This window comes from Mastomys coucha, unplaced genomic scaffold (assembly GCF_008632895.1).
Source record: "Mastomys coucha isolate ucsf_1 unplaced genomic scaffold, UCSF_Mcou_1 pScaffold8, whole genome shotgun sequence".
NCBI lineage: Eukaryota > Metazoa > Chordata > Mammalia > Rodentia > Muridae > Mastomys > Mastomys coucha.
The window spans coordinates 37391482-37408181 of record NW_022196914.1 but is presented as its reverse complement, the minus strand read 5'-3'; the positions used below and the strand labels follow the sequence as shown (position 1 = coordinate 37408181).

The following is a 16700-nucleotide window of genomic DNA, read 5'->3' as shown; positions in this document are numbered from 1 at the left end:
TCTCTCTCTCTCTCTCTCTCTCTCTCTCTTTCTCTGCTGCTCTTTTTTTTTCTGCTGCTCTTTTAAGTCACCTTTCTTTCCTGTGGTATTTTTGTGAGAGTAGGGCACATCCTATCTCCTATCTCTGACAGACCCTGTCAAATATTTCACCACTTTGTCTGCCTCTGAATTAGACTTCACTTTCAAACATGATTGCTTTCTTCTAGAAACTAACCTTACCTACATTATTAGGAATTAAAGATGTGTGATAAGGGCATGTCTATATTTCAGCCAGAAGAATTAAAGGTGTACATTAAGAATATATCTATATTCCACCTGGATCATACCAACCTATGTTTTTGTATATGATTCCTCACTCAAGGAGCCATATTGCCGGATCAAATTTCCTCTACAAGAGAAGGTGTCACCAGCTAATACTTGAGCTTGCTTACAAAAGAAAGGTGAAAGCATGACAGAAGTGTAGGAGAAATGGTATTCACACAGAGGCAAAAAGCATAATCTAATACACTTTTCAGGGTATACTGTATGGTCTAAGACTACTAGATTTATCAAATAGTTGAGGATGCTAAGTATAGAGAACTTAAGATGAAGAACTTGTGTGTCCTGCTAAAGAATTAGACAGAGGGAACCTACAGAAGGTCTAAGTCCAAGGACACACTATTCTGAGCATGCCTAATATTATCGGAAGTCTTAATTAGACATGTGAAAAGATCGAGTTATCAGACTTTTTTAGGAATAGGATATCCAAAGAAAGAAAGAAAGAGAGAGAGAGAGGGGGAGAAAGAGAAAGGAAGATAGAAAGAGAGAAAGAAAGAAATAGGATATCCATTGAGTGTACCGGGAATACTATTGAGGGAAAAGAGGAATGGGATGAGGTCGAGACCTGATTAGTAAGCAGTTCTTTACCTCTGTAGAGCATCGGACCTCAACTCTGACTGGACCTATCATATGTGTATTTAATATAGACTTTTGCACCCCAAAATTTAAGATCTATCAAAATGAAGATCATTTTTTATTGTGATTCTCATAATTCCAGTGAGGAGCAGCTTCCAAGTCAAAGAGACAAGGCCTCTCAGAATGTTACTGCTCAGTTAACTAAGTCATGGCTTGTGCAGTCTGTGTGGCTCATGGTTTTTTAAGGGTGGGATATCCATAACTTTAAGCCAGCTTTAAGAACAGAAAAGGGCAGTTGCATAAGGAGCTAGGATCAAAGGTAGCAGGGAAGTTCTGAGTGTTCTTACCCCTCTGATTGTGCAGAAATTGTGCGGCAGTAGTGATATCAATCTTCACTAACATCTGAATCACGTACGGTAGTGACTCCAGACTTGCCTGGCTTTCCTCATTTGAGGCACTAAAAGGAAGAAGCCCCTCCTAGCCTCGAGTGTTCTCTGACAGGAATATAGAACTCAGGACAGCAAGACTTCAGGTAAAGCAGCTGAACAGATGATCAGATAGATACTGTCTGTCTCCCTTCCTCTCCCCAGTCTGTCAGCTGAGGAGAAAGCATGTGTAAACTGTAGGTTTTATTCAGATGGTAAGAAGTATCCCAACAAACTCAGTGCAGTTATGTGATGAACTTAAAATACAAACCAAAAGTAATTTTTCTTGATTTTTATGGTAGGTAAAATTATTTTGGCTCTTCGCAAGTTAGATCTTCTTCAGAAAACTATTGTTATATATACTTCAGACCATGGAGAGATGGCTATGGAACACCGCCAGTTTTATAAAATGAGTATGTATGAAGCTAGTGTCCACGTTCCTTTTCTGATGATGGGACCGGGAGTTAAGGCCAACCTACAAGTATCAAGTGTTGTTTCTCTTGTGGATATTTACCCTACTATGCTTGGTAAGTACTGTGGCTGTGTTTGTAATACTGAGGGAAAAAAAACACAAGCAAAGTATTCAGAATCTCCTGCCTTGAGCATCTCACTCAGAGAGTCAAAATCGTTCTCTGAAAGGAAAGGATGATGATGGCTCACAGATCTATGGCCTTCACCATATTCTCTTCAAAAGATTCACAATCAGGATATGGCTACAACTTTATTTTATTTATTTATATACAACATTCAACTTTCTACCACCACCTCCCTAAAACATAAGCATTTCCACTATGGAATCTCTTATCCACTTTCTACAGGGTGTATTTGTCATGTTTCTGTTGCTGAGAGAAAGCACCTTGGCCAAGGCTACTTTTAAAAGAAAGCATTTAATCAACTTATTTTTTCAGAGGGTAAGAGTCTGTGATGGTGGAGCACAAAGATAGTATAGTGGCAGGAACAACAGACATCTCGATCCACATCCATGAGGCAGAGAAAAACACACTGGGAACCACACCTCAGGTGTTCTCTGACGGGAACATAGAACTCAGGACAGCAAGACTTCAGGTAAAGAAGCTGAACAGATGGTCTAGTACATACCGTCTGTCCCTTTTCCTCTCTTCCTTTTGAAACTTCAGAGCCTGCCCCTAGTGACATATCTCCGCCAACAAGACTACACATCTTTTTTTTCCCCCTCTATATAGCCCTGGCTGTCCTGGAACTTACTCTATTGACCAGGCTGGCCTCATATAAACTAATTTTGACTGAGGGCCCCTTGTGTGCCAAACACTGTTCTCAAATTTCAAGTTAGCTAATTTTCACCAAGACTGAACATTGCGGATAGAAGTACTATTATACTCTTATTATATCTCTCAAAGAAATGAGAAACAGTCAGAGGTAACCTCACTCAGGGTAGCATGACCATGGCGTGAGCACCTCAGCCTAGGAAGTTAGGTTGCAAATCCATATATGGTCTCTATTCTGGTCACTATTCCCTTAGTGATGGGATGATGTTTCTGAATGTTCAAATAACTCCAAAAAGAATTAACCAAAAAAACACTTTCGTTTTGTTTTGAAGACATAGCTGGGATTGCTCTGCCTCCAAATCTGAGTGGCTACTCCTTGTTGACAGTGTTGTCAAACGCATCTGCAAATGAACAGGCATTCAAACTCCACCATCCACCTTGGATTCTGAGTGAATTCCATGGATGCAATGCAAATGCTTCCACCTACATGCTGCGAACTGGCCAGTGGAAGTACATAGCCTACTCTGATGGTGCATCCGTGCCGCCTCAGCTCTTCGGTAAGCTGCTTGATACAGATTTATGTACAGTGAGCTGATCTGCACCACATGCTTGAGAGAGTCAATAATTGTTCTTGAAATAAATGAATGCCTGTTGCTTCTCAGGCTAGGATAGGCTACAATAGGCCACCCCGGTCTCATGGTTTAGAGTAAGTGTTTATTTAGATCTAGTCTCAGTTTATAAAACCCACACGCACTCTCTAGTCTGTGACTGCTGACGGTGGCATGACCTGACAGTGTTCAGTTAATGAAAGAGGAGCAGCTGCCTCGCACATCAGCACCTGAAACCAGAGCCAGCACAGAGCCTGCTATCCAGACCTCATTCAACCTTGTTTCCTGGAACGACCATCTGATGCCTGTTGTTTCTTCATTACCAGTCAACATTCTCAGTACACCTACGTTCGATTCCAGATGATTCCACACATTCTAACTACATCATTTAATGTCACCACAATGCTAGGAGATTGTGTTGCAGCCACCTGCAGCTGAACATACAAACGGGGTCTTCTGGAAGAGGAATAGGAGCCTAAGAGAATAAAGGGAATCGGACAACAAGAGGAAATAAAAAATGAGACCGAGCCATGGTTTCTGCTTTCAGTCCAAAGTGTATTATCCAACTGAGAAAACAAGCAGGCAGGCAAAACCCCCACCACCACCACCCCCCACCACCCCCCTCAGTCCAACAGCATCTGGTGGCCAAATTAGCATTTGGATGCTCAATCTCCAATACAGGCAAAGCAATTCCGCTGGGCATAGCCAAAGAAGTGGCAGGATCAAAAAGGGTTTTGTTTAAGTCAGGAAACCTCGCCCCAGGTGAGCTGACTGCTTGTGGCAAGCCAAGGTCTGAGACAGCCAGCTTTCAGCTGAAGAGAGGTCACAAGATTGCATCCTTCTTCCAGGCAGTGGTGGTGCATGCCTTTAATCCCAGCACATGGGAGGCAGAGGCAGGCGGATTTCTGAGTTCGAGGCCAGCCTGGTCTATAGAGTGAGTTCCAGGACAGCCAAGGCTACATAGAGAAACCCTGTCTCAAAACAAAACAAAACAAAACAAAACAAACAAACAAAAGATTGCATCCTTCAGTTTACAGAGAAGCAAACTGGAAGTCAGAGAGAGTCTGACAGATGTGCAGGGCCACAGAACTAAGAAGTCATAAACCTAAAAAGAAAAGTTCAGGTTCAGCATAAGTTTGCCAGCTCCTCCACCCTCTGAACAGCATTTTTTAATTTATTGTTTTTCTTATCTTTTCTCCCCATGTTGTACATAAAACAGGGTCAAGGCCATTGTTAGTATTTACTGCTTCCTAAGCTTGAGTCCTAGTTATAAATATAAAAATTATTAATTAGAAATAATTCTATAGGTACCAAAATTCCTTAAGTTTTAAGAACCGGGGTACCTGGCTTCCAACAGAGAAACTCTGTTGGAACTCATGTACATTAGACATTGTTGTTAAATGAATTCTGTAGAGCTCCTACATTAGGGCCTGCAAACCTAACCACAGTCACTCCAGCTCAGTGCCATGTAATCAAGCTGTCTTTCACAGCAGCTAATCCAAAGGGTCTCACATCTTAGCGGCTGTCTATAATGAGTCTTCCTCCATTTCACCATTGATAAAAAGTGATGTTACAATCTGCTGTCTGTTCCTGGTTTCTGATTTCTTCATCCTTTCTTGGCTTAAAAACCCTCCTCCTCCCTCTCTTCCCACATTAGTTCATCATAGTACTTTCTCTGTTTTTAAGTAGATACTTAATTCATTAATGAACCACTAAAGAAAATCCATTGGCATCTTTATACTTGTTGAAATTTTTGCCTTTAAAACATATTCTGCAACAGCCAAACCTGACTGAAAAGTCAATATGTACACCAACCATGACATTATTCTCTAGCATTTATCCATGGACTATTCTTTCCTAAAGAAATTCTATATTTAGTCAACTAGCAAAATTACATCTGCCTTCAGGCATCTCCTGGCCAGTGTACACAAATAGGCCCATAAAAATTTTTCCTGCATATATAGTTTCCCTTACTCTTTCAAACCAAAGACTTTTATTAATAAAACATCATTAAATGTCATATTCTACAGATCTCTGAGGTTTTTTAAGACCATGTATCTAGGGGCTGGCAAGGTGGCTCAGTGGGTTAAGAGCACTGTCTGCTCTTTCAAAGGTCCAGAGTTCAAATCCCAGCAACCACATGGTGGTTCATGACCATCCTTAATGAGATCTGATGCCCTTTTCTGGTGCGTCCAAAGATAGCTACAGTGTACTTATATACAATAAAAAAATCTTTAAAAAAAAAAGACCATGTATCTATCTACACTATATCTAAATTGTTTGTTTCTAGTAGTCTATCTGCTTAACTTTGAAAACATCTGTAAGAAGCTAAATGAAGCTTTATTCTATAATTAACTAAACTAGTATATAACATGACCATAAGTTTGATTAACTATTAACTTGCATTTTTTATTTACTCTAAACAGTTTGTAAAGCAATTTTCAAAAGGACTTAACATTGAATTTTTAAGAAATAGATTCAATACTTTAAGTAGGAGTTGAAACATATAAACAGTCTGTAGAACGGCAAACTGTTAGATAGGAGGAAAACACTTTTCTATCCCCAACAAACTCATTTACTAATGGAAAGTCAACTGTTCATGACACACATTGATGTAGCATTACAGTAATTTCTAATAATGGGAAAACATCAGATTAGACTTTATCCACAATGAGTGCCCTTGCTATTCTTTGATATTTATGTGAAATATTTTGCCCCAATTTGTATATGGTATAAAAGTTTCTAAAATTGTTGTAATATAAAAAACAAAACAAAAACAAAAAAAGCAGTATGTAATAACAGAATATAACCTTAAATTTGTATCAATATACAAAATCCATATCAATGTTAATGTTCTTTGGTCTAAAAGTAGATTCAATGGCTGGACAGTGGTGGCACACACCTTTAATCCCAGCACTTGGGAGGCAGAGGCAGGCAGATTTCTGAGTTCGAGGCCAGCCTGGTCTACAGAGTGAGTTTCAGGACAGCCAGGGCTACACAAAGAAACCCTGTCTCGAAAACAAAAAAAAAAAGTAGATTCAATGATCTATATTTTTATCCTATTATTCCTATATCTCTCCTTTTTTTTTCTTTTATCCCTACTCCCCACTTTCCCCCTTAACACTAGATAGACAAGAAAAAAGGCTAGAAAAAAAGAAGGCAAAAAAGAGATCCCTGACTCTAACCTCCCTTACTTTGTTTCCTCCCAGACCAAGACCATTAACAATGTGTAACCAACTCCCTTTTAACAACAACAAACATCTACTATCCAATCAAAGACCAAAAAGCATCTACCCCTACTGGGAATGGAGGCATTGCTCTCTTAAAATGGCTTCCTTCTGGGGGTACCATTTTTTTTGGTGTTGGGGGGGGTGTATTGACCAGTCTTAAGAAAGCTGGCTGTAACATTTATTATCCAGACTTTGATGGGAAAATGCAGGGATTAACTGAAGTCCTAACTGCAATAGTCTGTGTGCTGGGAATTGAACTCAGGACTTCTGGAAGAGCCCCTGGATATAGATTTTTAAGAAAACATCAACTGAGGGACTGTGGTGTAGCATCTCCTAGGCTACTTGTCTTCTTTGGTATCTGGACCTTTCACTCTGCAAACATATAAGCTTTCAAAGGTAATATGCATCTTTATATTAGCACACATAAGGAATGTGCAGTATCCAAGTTCAGCAAGGGATGATTCTCTGCTCTGTTTGAATGGGAGAAAGGCATCAAACTTTATAAATTCATTTTGACAGTATATCTAAATTGTAATATAAATGTTCATTCATGCCATAGGAGAGGATGGCATGATAAATCCTTAGAACTCTGCAGCCCACAAGATTGGCTATGCTTAGCTGAAGTCCTGGCTGGAGACATTTTCATGTCTTTGCCAGTCTCAGTGCTGTTCCCAAGTATGGGGATCAGCATTACAAGTTACCCATTTTGTTGGTCTTCTAGATTTCCATATTTTCTCTGTAGTCAAAATCTTCAGGGGGGTCCCCAGTCATATCTTATTTTATTGACTTTGAAGGAATCCACAGCTTTTTTTCTCCTGTTGAAAAAATGAAAAATCTCTTGCTCACCATATACATTTTCTTCCTTTCATTCTGAAGTTATTTTATATATATTATATACACACACATGCACAGATATATATATATATATATATATATATATATATATATATATATGCTGATCTAAATCAGCAGTCTTTCCTAAAATCCATTTACTTCAGCAGCTGTGTTATCTTTCTCATTGACATTTTAAAAATTTAAACTCAATAAAATATTATTTAATCTATTTCTAGATCTCATTTTCCCCCTTTTGTTTTATGAGAATTTCTTTTAAAGTTCTGTTACATCTCTCTATAATTACTTGACCAGTAGGACTGAGATATGCTTGTAACATTCTTATGCCATAATGTCTAAAAATTGTTGTATTCTAATGGACACACATGTTGAAGCATCATCAGCTTCAAGCTATAAAGACATCTCAAAGATAGTCACCATCTCTAATAAATGTGCAATCTTAGAACCATCCTTTTCAGAGTTAAAGGCAGAAACACATTGAAACCTTTGAATAAGTATCAATTGTACGATATATTAACATATACACAGTATCTTAATTCTCCAAACTCTGTAAAATGAAACATATAATCTATTATATGACATTGCTCCAAGGTGACTACATTAAACAGGATCTGGATTCTTAACTCATCATATTGCATCTCTATGGGCTGCCATCTAATTTTTCAAGCCTTTGTGGATTTTTCTCATGTGGAACAACTTTTTCTGCAGTTGTTGTAGGCTCCAGATTGGATTCTTCTGAAAATTCTTTATTCTGATTTAAAGAATCCTCCAATCCCTGTTCTATGTCCTCCAATCTAGCATTAATTTAATTATTTAGTCTTCTCATTCTCTAAGTCTGCTTTATTCTGATTTTTCTTAAAGAGGATATATAAAATTGGAATCATTACTGAACATATAGTTAATTTTGTGTTGACAGTCAAGACAAAACGATATGGGATCCAAATGCCTTTTTCTATAGTGTTTTCCTTTTTTTTTAAAGATTTATTTATTTATTATATGTAAGTACACTGTAGCTGTCTTCAGACACTCCTGAAAAGGGAATCAGATCTCATTATAGATGATTGTGAGCCACCATGTGGTTGCTGGGATTTGAACTCAGGCCATTTGGAAGAGCAGTCGGTGCTCTTAACCGCTGAGCCATCTCTCCAGCCCTCCATTTTTTAATATGGAAAATATTTGTAATGTTTCGAACTCTCTCCTTTGGGGGGAACTATACTTTTGTTCTCTTTCTCTTTTCTTTAGAAACTTTATTTCTCTCTCTTTCTCCTTTCTTTGGAGACTTCATTTTCTATGTGCATTTATTTATTTTTCTTATTGTTCTCTAAGCTTAATTATCTTTTTCTATATTTGATTTTCTCTAAACTCTTTCCTCTGGAGAATTTTTAATATTATTTATTTAATTCTCTCTTTAAGGATTTTTATTATTTTCAAACTAAGTATTTGTTCTCTTTTATTGTTTTCAAACTTACACATTAACAGTTCAGAAATCTGAGGATTTTCAGTCCTACCAGAGCTTTAACAAAATGTTCCTTCTGTCCTTCTATATGTCTACAGGCTCCTCAGGCCAGGATGTGACTATGGCAGCTTGCTGTTCCCCCTCAACTGAGCCTGATACTGAGATAGGAGCCTATCTGCTTCAGCTCTGGGAAGTTTTTCACCTATGGGGAGTGCTATGAGGCTCCAGTTCCCCCTGTTCTCAGGCCTCTACTCACTCTCCATAAAGGGATTTAGCCTCCCTCCCAGCTAGGAAACTGCTCTGAGGGACTATTTATTAGCACCTTCACTTTGGGGCTTTTCTAATGCCTGAATCTTTTGTACTAAGCTTGGGTTTTTAGCTACGGTTGGTATATATGTCCCACATTAGGCGCCATTTGTAACCATGCTTTTCTCTGAGACAATTATTTATGATAAATGTCTAGGCCATAAGCTTAGGCTTGTTCCCTGACTAATTTGTAATCTATATAATCTGTTTATTCTATTTTATATGTGCCACAAGGCTGGTTACCTGTTCATAGTTTCATTGTGCTTCAGAGTCCCAGTAGTGAATCCAGCCACCTCTGACTCTTTCCCAGAATTCCTATCTCTCTCTGCCAGTGTCCCACCTTCTAATCCTGCCTCAGTTCATTTCTGCCATCAAAGAATACATATAAGAAAAAAAGTGGGGTGGCAGAATGATTATATTAATGTATACATTCATCAACAAGACTGTTTCACATTTAGTATATAATCCATAGCCGTTCCTTGCTTCACAATCATTAACCTAAAACATAGTGAGTCATTATGAAATGTAATGTTAGGAAAACATGGTTTTGAATGTGGTATGCTGCTAATGTGAATGCATACTGCCCATCTTACACCAAGAAGAAAGGAAAATGAAAATAAATCCTAATATGTTATCTGTCAAAACGAAATTCTAACAAAACTATTTTAGCACATAACTGTTTTATTTCTTTTCTTTCAGATCTTTCCATGGATCCAGATGAGCTAACAAACATTGCTACAGAATTTCCAGAAATTATTTATTCTTTGGACCAGAAGCTTCGTTCTATTATAAACTACCCTAAAGTGTCTGCTTCTGTCCATCGATACAATAAAGAACAGTTTATCATGTGGAAACAAAGTGTAGGACAAAATTACTCAAATGTTATAGCACACCTTAGATGGCATCAAGATTGGCAAAAAGATCCAAGGAAGTATGAAAATGCAATCCAACATTGGCTCACAGCCCACTCCAGTCCAGTGGCTAGCAGCCCACCCCAGTCCACCAGTGGCTCACAGCCCTCTCTTCTCCAGTCCACCAGTGGCTAGCAGCTCACTCCAGTCCACCAAGTGGCTCACAGCCTACTCTTCTCCAGTAGCAGTAGACAATAATGAAACTTTCTCAAGCTATATATTAATATGTTGGTACGTATTAAACTGAAACAGCCTTAACAATTGCTTATTTTACCTACTTTCAAACTATGTACTATATCTTAAGTGCCAATGAATTCAGAACTCATATTTTCAAAACTCGTTATACTAAGACCTTATTGTTGCAGACCTCTGACAGTTTAACATCAGAAGTATTTAGAGAATAGAAGCAAGCATTCTTATTGTTTCCTTGGATAATACAGAATATGAAATATTTTAACAACCATCAATTGTTATTTATGAATCATGATGTTTCATGACTGACTAGTCTTTTGGTGAAACTCTTTGGATGTATTTGATGTGTTTGAACTATTTAATGGGACATAGACTCTGAATATAGTTGATTTTATTTTCTGTTGTTGTTTAAAAAAAGAAAAAAAAAGAATATAAAGGCCCCTTTCTTTGCTGGTCAGCTTCCTCCAAAGGGCAACCACAATCACCTTACTTGTATCCTTTTGTACACAAGCTGTACATTAGTCACCAACCAACGAATATATTCTTTACACATACATGCAGGTATACACACAATTGATAATGTGCTATATAGTGTTTTGTCAGAGCCAGCCAACAAGGGTGAGGCTGAAGTAGAGAGGGCGACTGAATGAGAACGAGAGGACCACCGTTCTGTTGGCAATGGCAATGAACTTTAATGTGAGAAATCTTTAATAGTAAAACACAGTAAGACTAAAAATAGAATTTAACAACAATCATGTAGCACAATCTCTTAGCACTTTCTCATGGCAAAGCATGCCCACTTCTTCATTATCTTACAGTAAATATTTTCCCCCATGCCCAGGTGCATGAGGTCTGTTTCTTTGATCCTTGCACGCACAGCTCTCAGTAGCCTTGAATTACTTCCAAAACATCTTGGGTTCATGGAGCAGTTATGTCCTCAGCTGTAGGGAGATTATCAGAAGGTGCCCCCTCCTTCATGGAGCAGTCATGCTCTTGGCTGCAGGGAGATTATGTGAAGGTGCCCCTTCCCTGCCTTTCAGCAGGGAGACTACCCCTAAACCTTCCCCTATGCCAAAGAACATTCCTACCATTCAGCAGAGGGGCCACCCCTAAATCTTCCCCTATGCTAAAGAACATTTCCACCACCGTGCTTCTTTTGGCATATTGTGCTCTGGCTGTTATTTTCCAGTTCCAATTAACAATAGATGCTGAGAAGTAAAATTGCTGAACAAGAATCTATAAAAAATTCTGTAGATTTTCCCAAGTTGTTTCTAAAGTTCTAGCGGCTGGCATCCCCACCAATAATAGATAGCAAATATTTTTATTTTTATTTATTGTGAGTACTGACATTTTTTTCAAAGATCTAGTCATCACTAAAATTTGCATAAAAATGACCTTCCCTATGTCTGTTGGCCATTTTCACTATAGGTTGTTAGCATTGTTTTCCTGTTATATGCATGCTTCTAGATATTAGCCTTTTGTAAAGCAAAAGGGAAAAAAAGGACTAGAGAGATTGTTCTGTGGTTCAGAGCACTTGCTACTCATCAGAGGACTAAGATCCAATTATTGGCAGCCACACAGTGGCTCACAACTTGTGTGTATCTCCAATTCAGGGGAGTCAATGCTCTTTTTTGGCCTCCAAGGGTGCCAGGTAAACATGTAGTACACAGACTAAATGCAGGCAAGGCACTCATTCACATACAATTTAAAAAATAATGAACAAATATGTTTTTAAAAATACTGGAACTAATATTTTTTCTAGTTTGTCTTTTGATATTGACCTGGAAGAAATATCTATTTTCTTGTAGCATATTCATAAATCTTTGTACCAAATATATATTATGATTTTTAAAATTAAAATATTCTTTAAAATGTTTATAAATCTTTATTTTGTAGCTTTTAGAATTTGTGACCTATTTAGAATGTTCTTCTCTCTCTGATATTCATGAAGTTTTGTTTTTAGCCCTTAGATCTTTGATCCATGTGGAGTATTTTACATATTAAAGATCTAACTTTACTTTTCAGTGTTGCTGCTTTCTTCAGTTTTGTTTAACTGCTAAGCGATTAACCTTTTATTAGGTTGACTGTACCTTCTCCTACTGCACCTCATTATATCACATCTTAGGTTGAATCATCATATTTTCTCCACTGATCTGAGTGATTGTATCAAGGTCCCATCCATGAGTATGTCCTTTCTGAGTCTTCTGTTTCTTCCACGTACTGGGCCCAGTGCCACATGTACTATTCTCTTTTGTCCCAGCTACTCTTGTTTAATTTTTCCATACAAATTTGGACTAATTATCAAAATGTACAATTCTTTTTTTTCTTTTTGTTTTTTGTTGTTCGTTTGTTTTGTTTTGTTTCTTGATACAGGGTTTCTGTGTATGACTGTGGCTGTCCTGGTACCTGATTTTTTAGATTAGAATGGCTTTGAACTCAAAGATCTGCCTGCCACTGCCCTGAGGTCTGCTTAAAAATCCGTTTAAATAAGGTAATTAAATGTATAGCCTAATTTAGAGAGAATGAAGTTCTTGATGACAGTCATTCAGAACATAGTCTAGTACTTTCCCTCTTTGTTTACCCCTAGGGATAGAGGCCAGCCTGGGCTACTGAGACCTCGTCTAAAAAGGGAAAAACAGCACCCATTCACAAAGATGCCTGAGCACTGTCTCACTACTGTGTCTGTAAAGCCCACCTGTCACTGATCCCAATGTGAAGCTGGTGTGAATTGATTCCTAATTGTTACATTATTTATTCTGTTTTGTTGTGGAGTATTCACCAGAGAAGACTGGCTAGACATAGGTTTAAGCCAGTATCAGGCAGGCAACTACACTTAGGTGGTCAAAATCCCAATATAGCTCCAAGCCTTTCTCAGGGTGAGCTTTGAAGCACATACACACACACACACACACACACACACACACACACACACACACCATGTCCTAGGTTGGCATACTTCAGTTAACAAGAACAGAGCTACAGAAGCTGAAAAGTAAGATTAATACATTTTGAGACTTTCTGAGAACTATGGACTTTAATGGATTAGCCTTGGTTTTAGTTTTGGAAGGTGGTGCTGGTGTTACAGTGTAAATGGTACTACCATCATGGAAGTTGTGCTCTGGGCCTACTAAGTCTGGGGCCTGTTCAGTTTCTACTTCAGTGGACCATCCTTTATCTCATTCTTTTTTATTGTCTATGCAGACTGTGTATTCCTTTCATACTGAACCCTTTTACTATTTACATTCACTTTCCCTTTTTTAATTTAATTTTTATTGTTATTATTATTTTTGAATGTGTGTTTAATATTTGTGAGCATGTGTGTGGAGGCCAGAGGACAACTTGGGATCTAACTCAAGGGGAGGCTCCAAGGCCTAAAACACTGTTACTGATATTATGGTGTGTTTACAGACAGGAGCCTAGCATGGCTGTCCTCCAAGAGGCCCAACAAGCAGCTGACTGAGACAGAAGAAGATACTTTATACCCAACCAATGGACTGAAGTCAAGGACCCCTATGGTTGAATTAGGGAAAGGCTGGAAGAAGCTGAGGAGAGAAACCCCATAAGACCAGCAGTCTCAACTAACATAGACCCCTGAGACAGCATACACTAGCTGGCCCAAGACCCCCGACACATACACAGCAGAGAACTGCCTGGTCTGACCTCAATAGAGAAGATGCACCTAACCTTGAGAGACTTGAGGCCCCAGGGAATGGGGAGACTTGGTGTGGGGTGTGGGGTACGGGGTATGGTGACATCTTCTTAGAGACAGGGAAGGAGGAATGGGATGAGGAACTGTCAGAGGGCAGAACAGGAGGGGGATAATGACTGAGCTGTAAAAAAATGATTGAAGATATTATTTTTTAAAGGAGAAGAAGAAGGAGGAGGATGTGGGGGAGAAGGCCGGGGCCAGCTCATCCTGTGGGGTCTGCATGGCCACAACTGATTCTGGCAACCCGAGCAGCAGTGGTTTTCCATTTTCCCTGGAAAACAACTACTAATTTTTTGTTGTTGTTTGGTTTTTGGTTTTTGGGTTTTTGGTTGTTGTTTTTTGTTGTTTTTTTGTTTTTGTTTTTTTGTTTTGTTTTGTTTTGTTTTGTTTTGTTTGAGACAGGGCTTCTCCGTGTAGCCCTGGCTGTCCTGGAACTCACTCTGTAGACCAGGCTGGCCTCAAACTCAGAAATCTGCCTGCCTCTGCCTCCCAAGTGCTAGGATTAAAAGTGTGTGCCACCACCGCCCGTCGAACTACTTTTTTAAAATCGATATTTTACCAAGTCTTTCTAAAGTTCGATGGAATAAACTTTCAGTGGTAGAATCTTGGTATATAAATTATGACTTGATATATAAATTATGACAGCAGAGAACTGCCTGGTCTGGCCTACAAACTATAGAATTACTTTGAGAAATAGTTGAACTGACATTTGGTAAGGCAGTCATAGGCTGCCAGGTACTGCTTAGAAATGAAAGACTGGAGCAGAGACTGAAGAAAGGACAAGCCAGCCTAAATATAGCTATCTCCTGAGAGGCTCTGACAGTACCTGACTAATACAGATGTAGAGGCTCAGCCATCCATTGAACTGAGTACACGGTCCCCAATGAAGGAGTTAGAGAAAGGACCTATGGAGTTGAGGGGTTTGCAGCCCCTTAGGACAAACAACAATATGAACTAACTAGTACCCTCAGAGCTCCCAGGGTCTCGACCACCAACCAAGGACTGCACATGGTGGGTCTGATTGTTCTGGAAGCATGTGTATAGTTGAGGATTGCAAATTTGATCATCAATAGGAGGAGAGGACCTTGGCCCTGTGAAGGTTCTGTGCCCCAGTGTAGGGGAATGCCAGGGCCAATAAGTGGGAGAGGGTGGGATGGCAGGCATGGGGAGGGGGGAGGCAACAGGGGTTTGTTCTTGTTTTTGTTTGTTTGTTTGTTTTTTGGAGGAGAAACTGGGAAAGGAGAAATTTACATGTAAATAAAGAAAATATCTAATAAAAAAAGATTAAAAAAGAAGAAGAAGAAATGAAAGACTGGAGCACATGGTACCCAGAAACTCTCCATTGGAGCCACTGTTCCTCTTACTTCATGGTCCAGCAGAGAAAGACATCAGCATCCACACACCCTCAGACCTTACTGGGCTCTTCTAGATGATACTGGCTCCAAAGGCATGAAAAGCATCTTATGTGGCACATTACAGTCAAGACCAGAACTCTGCTCAAAGTTATCTGATATGCATTACATTGGCACTAATTTATCAACTGGACACATAGTGACTGATTGATATCTGCCATGTATCAGGACCAATAAGAGGCTCTGGATAGATCATGAAAATGACAAATGTCTCCAGCCAAAATGATAGACCTTAGAAAATGAGATTCCAACAGCAACGAGCAGGATGATATATATCTTACCAAGTCCTCCTAACTCATGCATCTGTAGGTTGCAAACATTATCACAGCCTGGGAAGCGACAGACACCCACACCTCCCTGGCCCAAAACCAAGAAGTACAAGAAATTCTACTTTCACCATGATTAATATGATGGGTGCACAAATTGATGCTTCCAACGGGAAAACTGAAATTTGTTTGTGAAGTGAGACTAAAAGTGGCAGCATTAAATCTAAACCATTTCCTGTGAGCTGGATTTCTTTTTTAAAAATTGGCCGCCGTATCGTTTTCTTAGTCACCTTTTCTCTGGGCTTTATTGGAGGCGTAGTCCCTCCTAGCAACCTCCCATCTGCTGGAAAACAGAATCAGGAGAAAGAGAAGGCCACGTGACACATCCCTCGTTGGAAGAAAATACTAGGGGGATTCAATACATGAACCGCCATTTGTATAAAAACCTGTTGGTGCCCTCTTCAGACTGACAAAATGAGTTTTGCATCACTGAGAGGAGGAGCAGCTGCCATCCCCTGATTCTAGTAAAGGGAGTATTCGAAAGCATCTGCAGACCTAGCTGTTCCTAATTGCCAGGCAACGGGAAGGCCCTTAGTTCTCTCCAATTAAAACAATCGCACTGCAGGCAGAGGACCCTATACCCAATCAAAGGCTCACCTAATGACTCTGCTCAAAAAGCTATTAGTACTATTAGGACTGCGTGTAGTTCAGTGGTAGACTGCTTGCCCAGCGGGGTCGGAAGTGGAGAAATAGAGGAACCCTGCTTGGTTTCTTGTATCCTTGTATTTCTCAAGCTAGTGCAGACGTAGGGCATTACAAATGTTTTTTTCCTTTTTTTTCTTCTAAATCAAAAGTAGTATTTGTAATATTTCCTGTTAGCAATTAATTGTTGGGGGAGGGGGTACTATCTCAGTCGAGAACTTTCTATCTCATAATTGGTCCTGAGTTAACATTAATTAGTCCTTGCAGGAGTCACATACACTACTTTCTGTCTGGCTATATGCCTCGGGGCTAGATTTCCAGAACCTAGAGGTCCACAGATCCCGCTGAGAGAGGCGGCTGTGTGGATTAGAAGATGCTCTGCTAGGATCGTGGGAGGAAGCGAAAAGCGGAGAAGGTGGAGAATAGGGATCATGTGTGTTCCTCGAATGTACAACCCACATTTGAGTGACAAATACCGAGGACAACCTATACA

General features: G+C 39.3%; 1 protein-coding gene across 5 annotated transcripts in view; it reads left to right on the top strand.

Annotated features, from left to right (window-relative positions):
• Arsk (arylsulfatase family member K) overlaps positions 1–10520 on the top strand; it is a 53623-nt gene extending 43103 nt beyond the window's left edge. For 3 of the 5 annotated variants that reach the window (XM_031360692.1, XM_031360694.1, XM_031360696.1), the window contains 3 exons: positions 1622–1846; positions 2896–3120; positions 9715–10520. In XM_031360692.1, coding sequence (XP_031216552.1) covers positions 1622–1846; positions 2896–3120; positions 9715–10061 — 797 coding nt within the window. In that variant the 3' untranslated portion in view covers positions 10062–10520. The remainder of the gene's footprint in view (positions 1–1621; positions 1847–2895; positions 3121–9714) is intronic. The other 2 variants (XM_031360697.1, XM_031360695.1) reach the window with 2 other exon arrangements.
• Positions 10521–16700: the final 6180 nt, after the last annotated feature.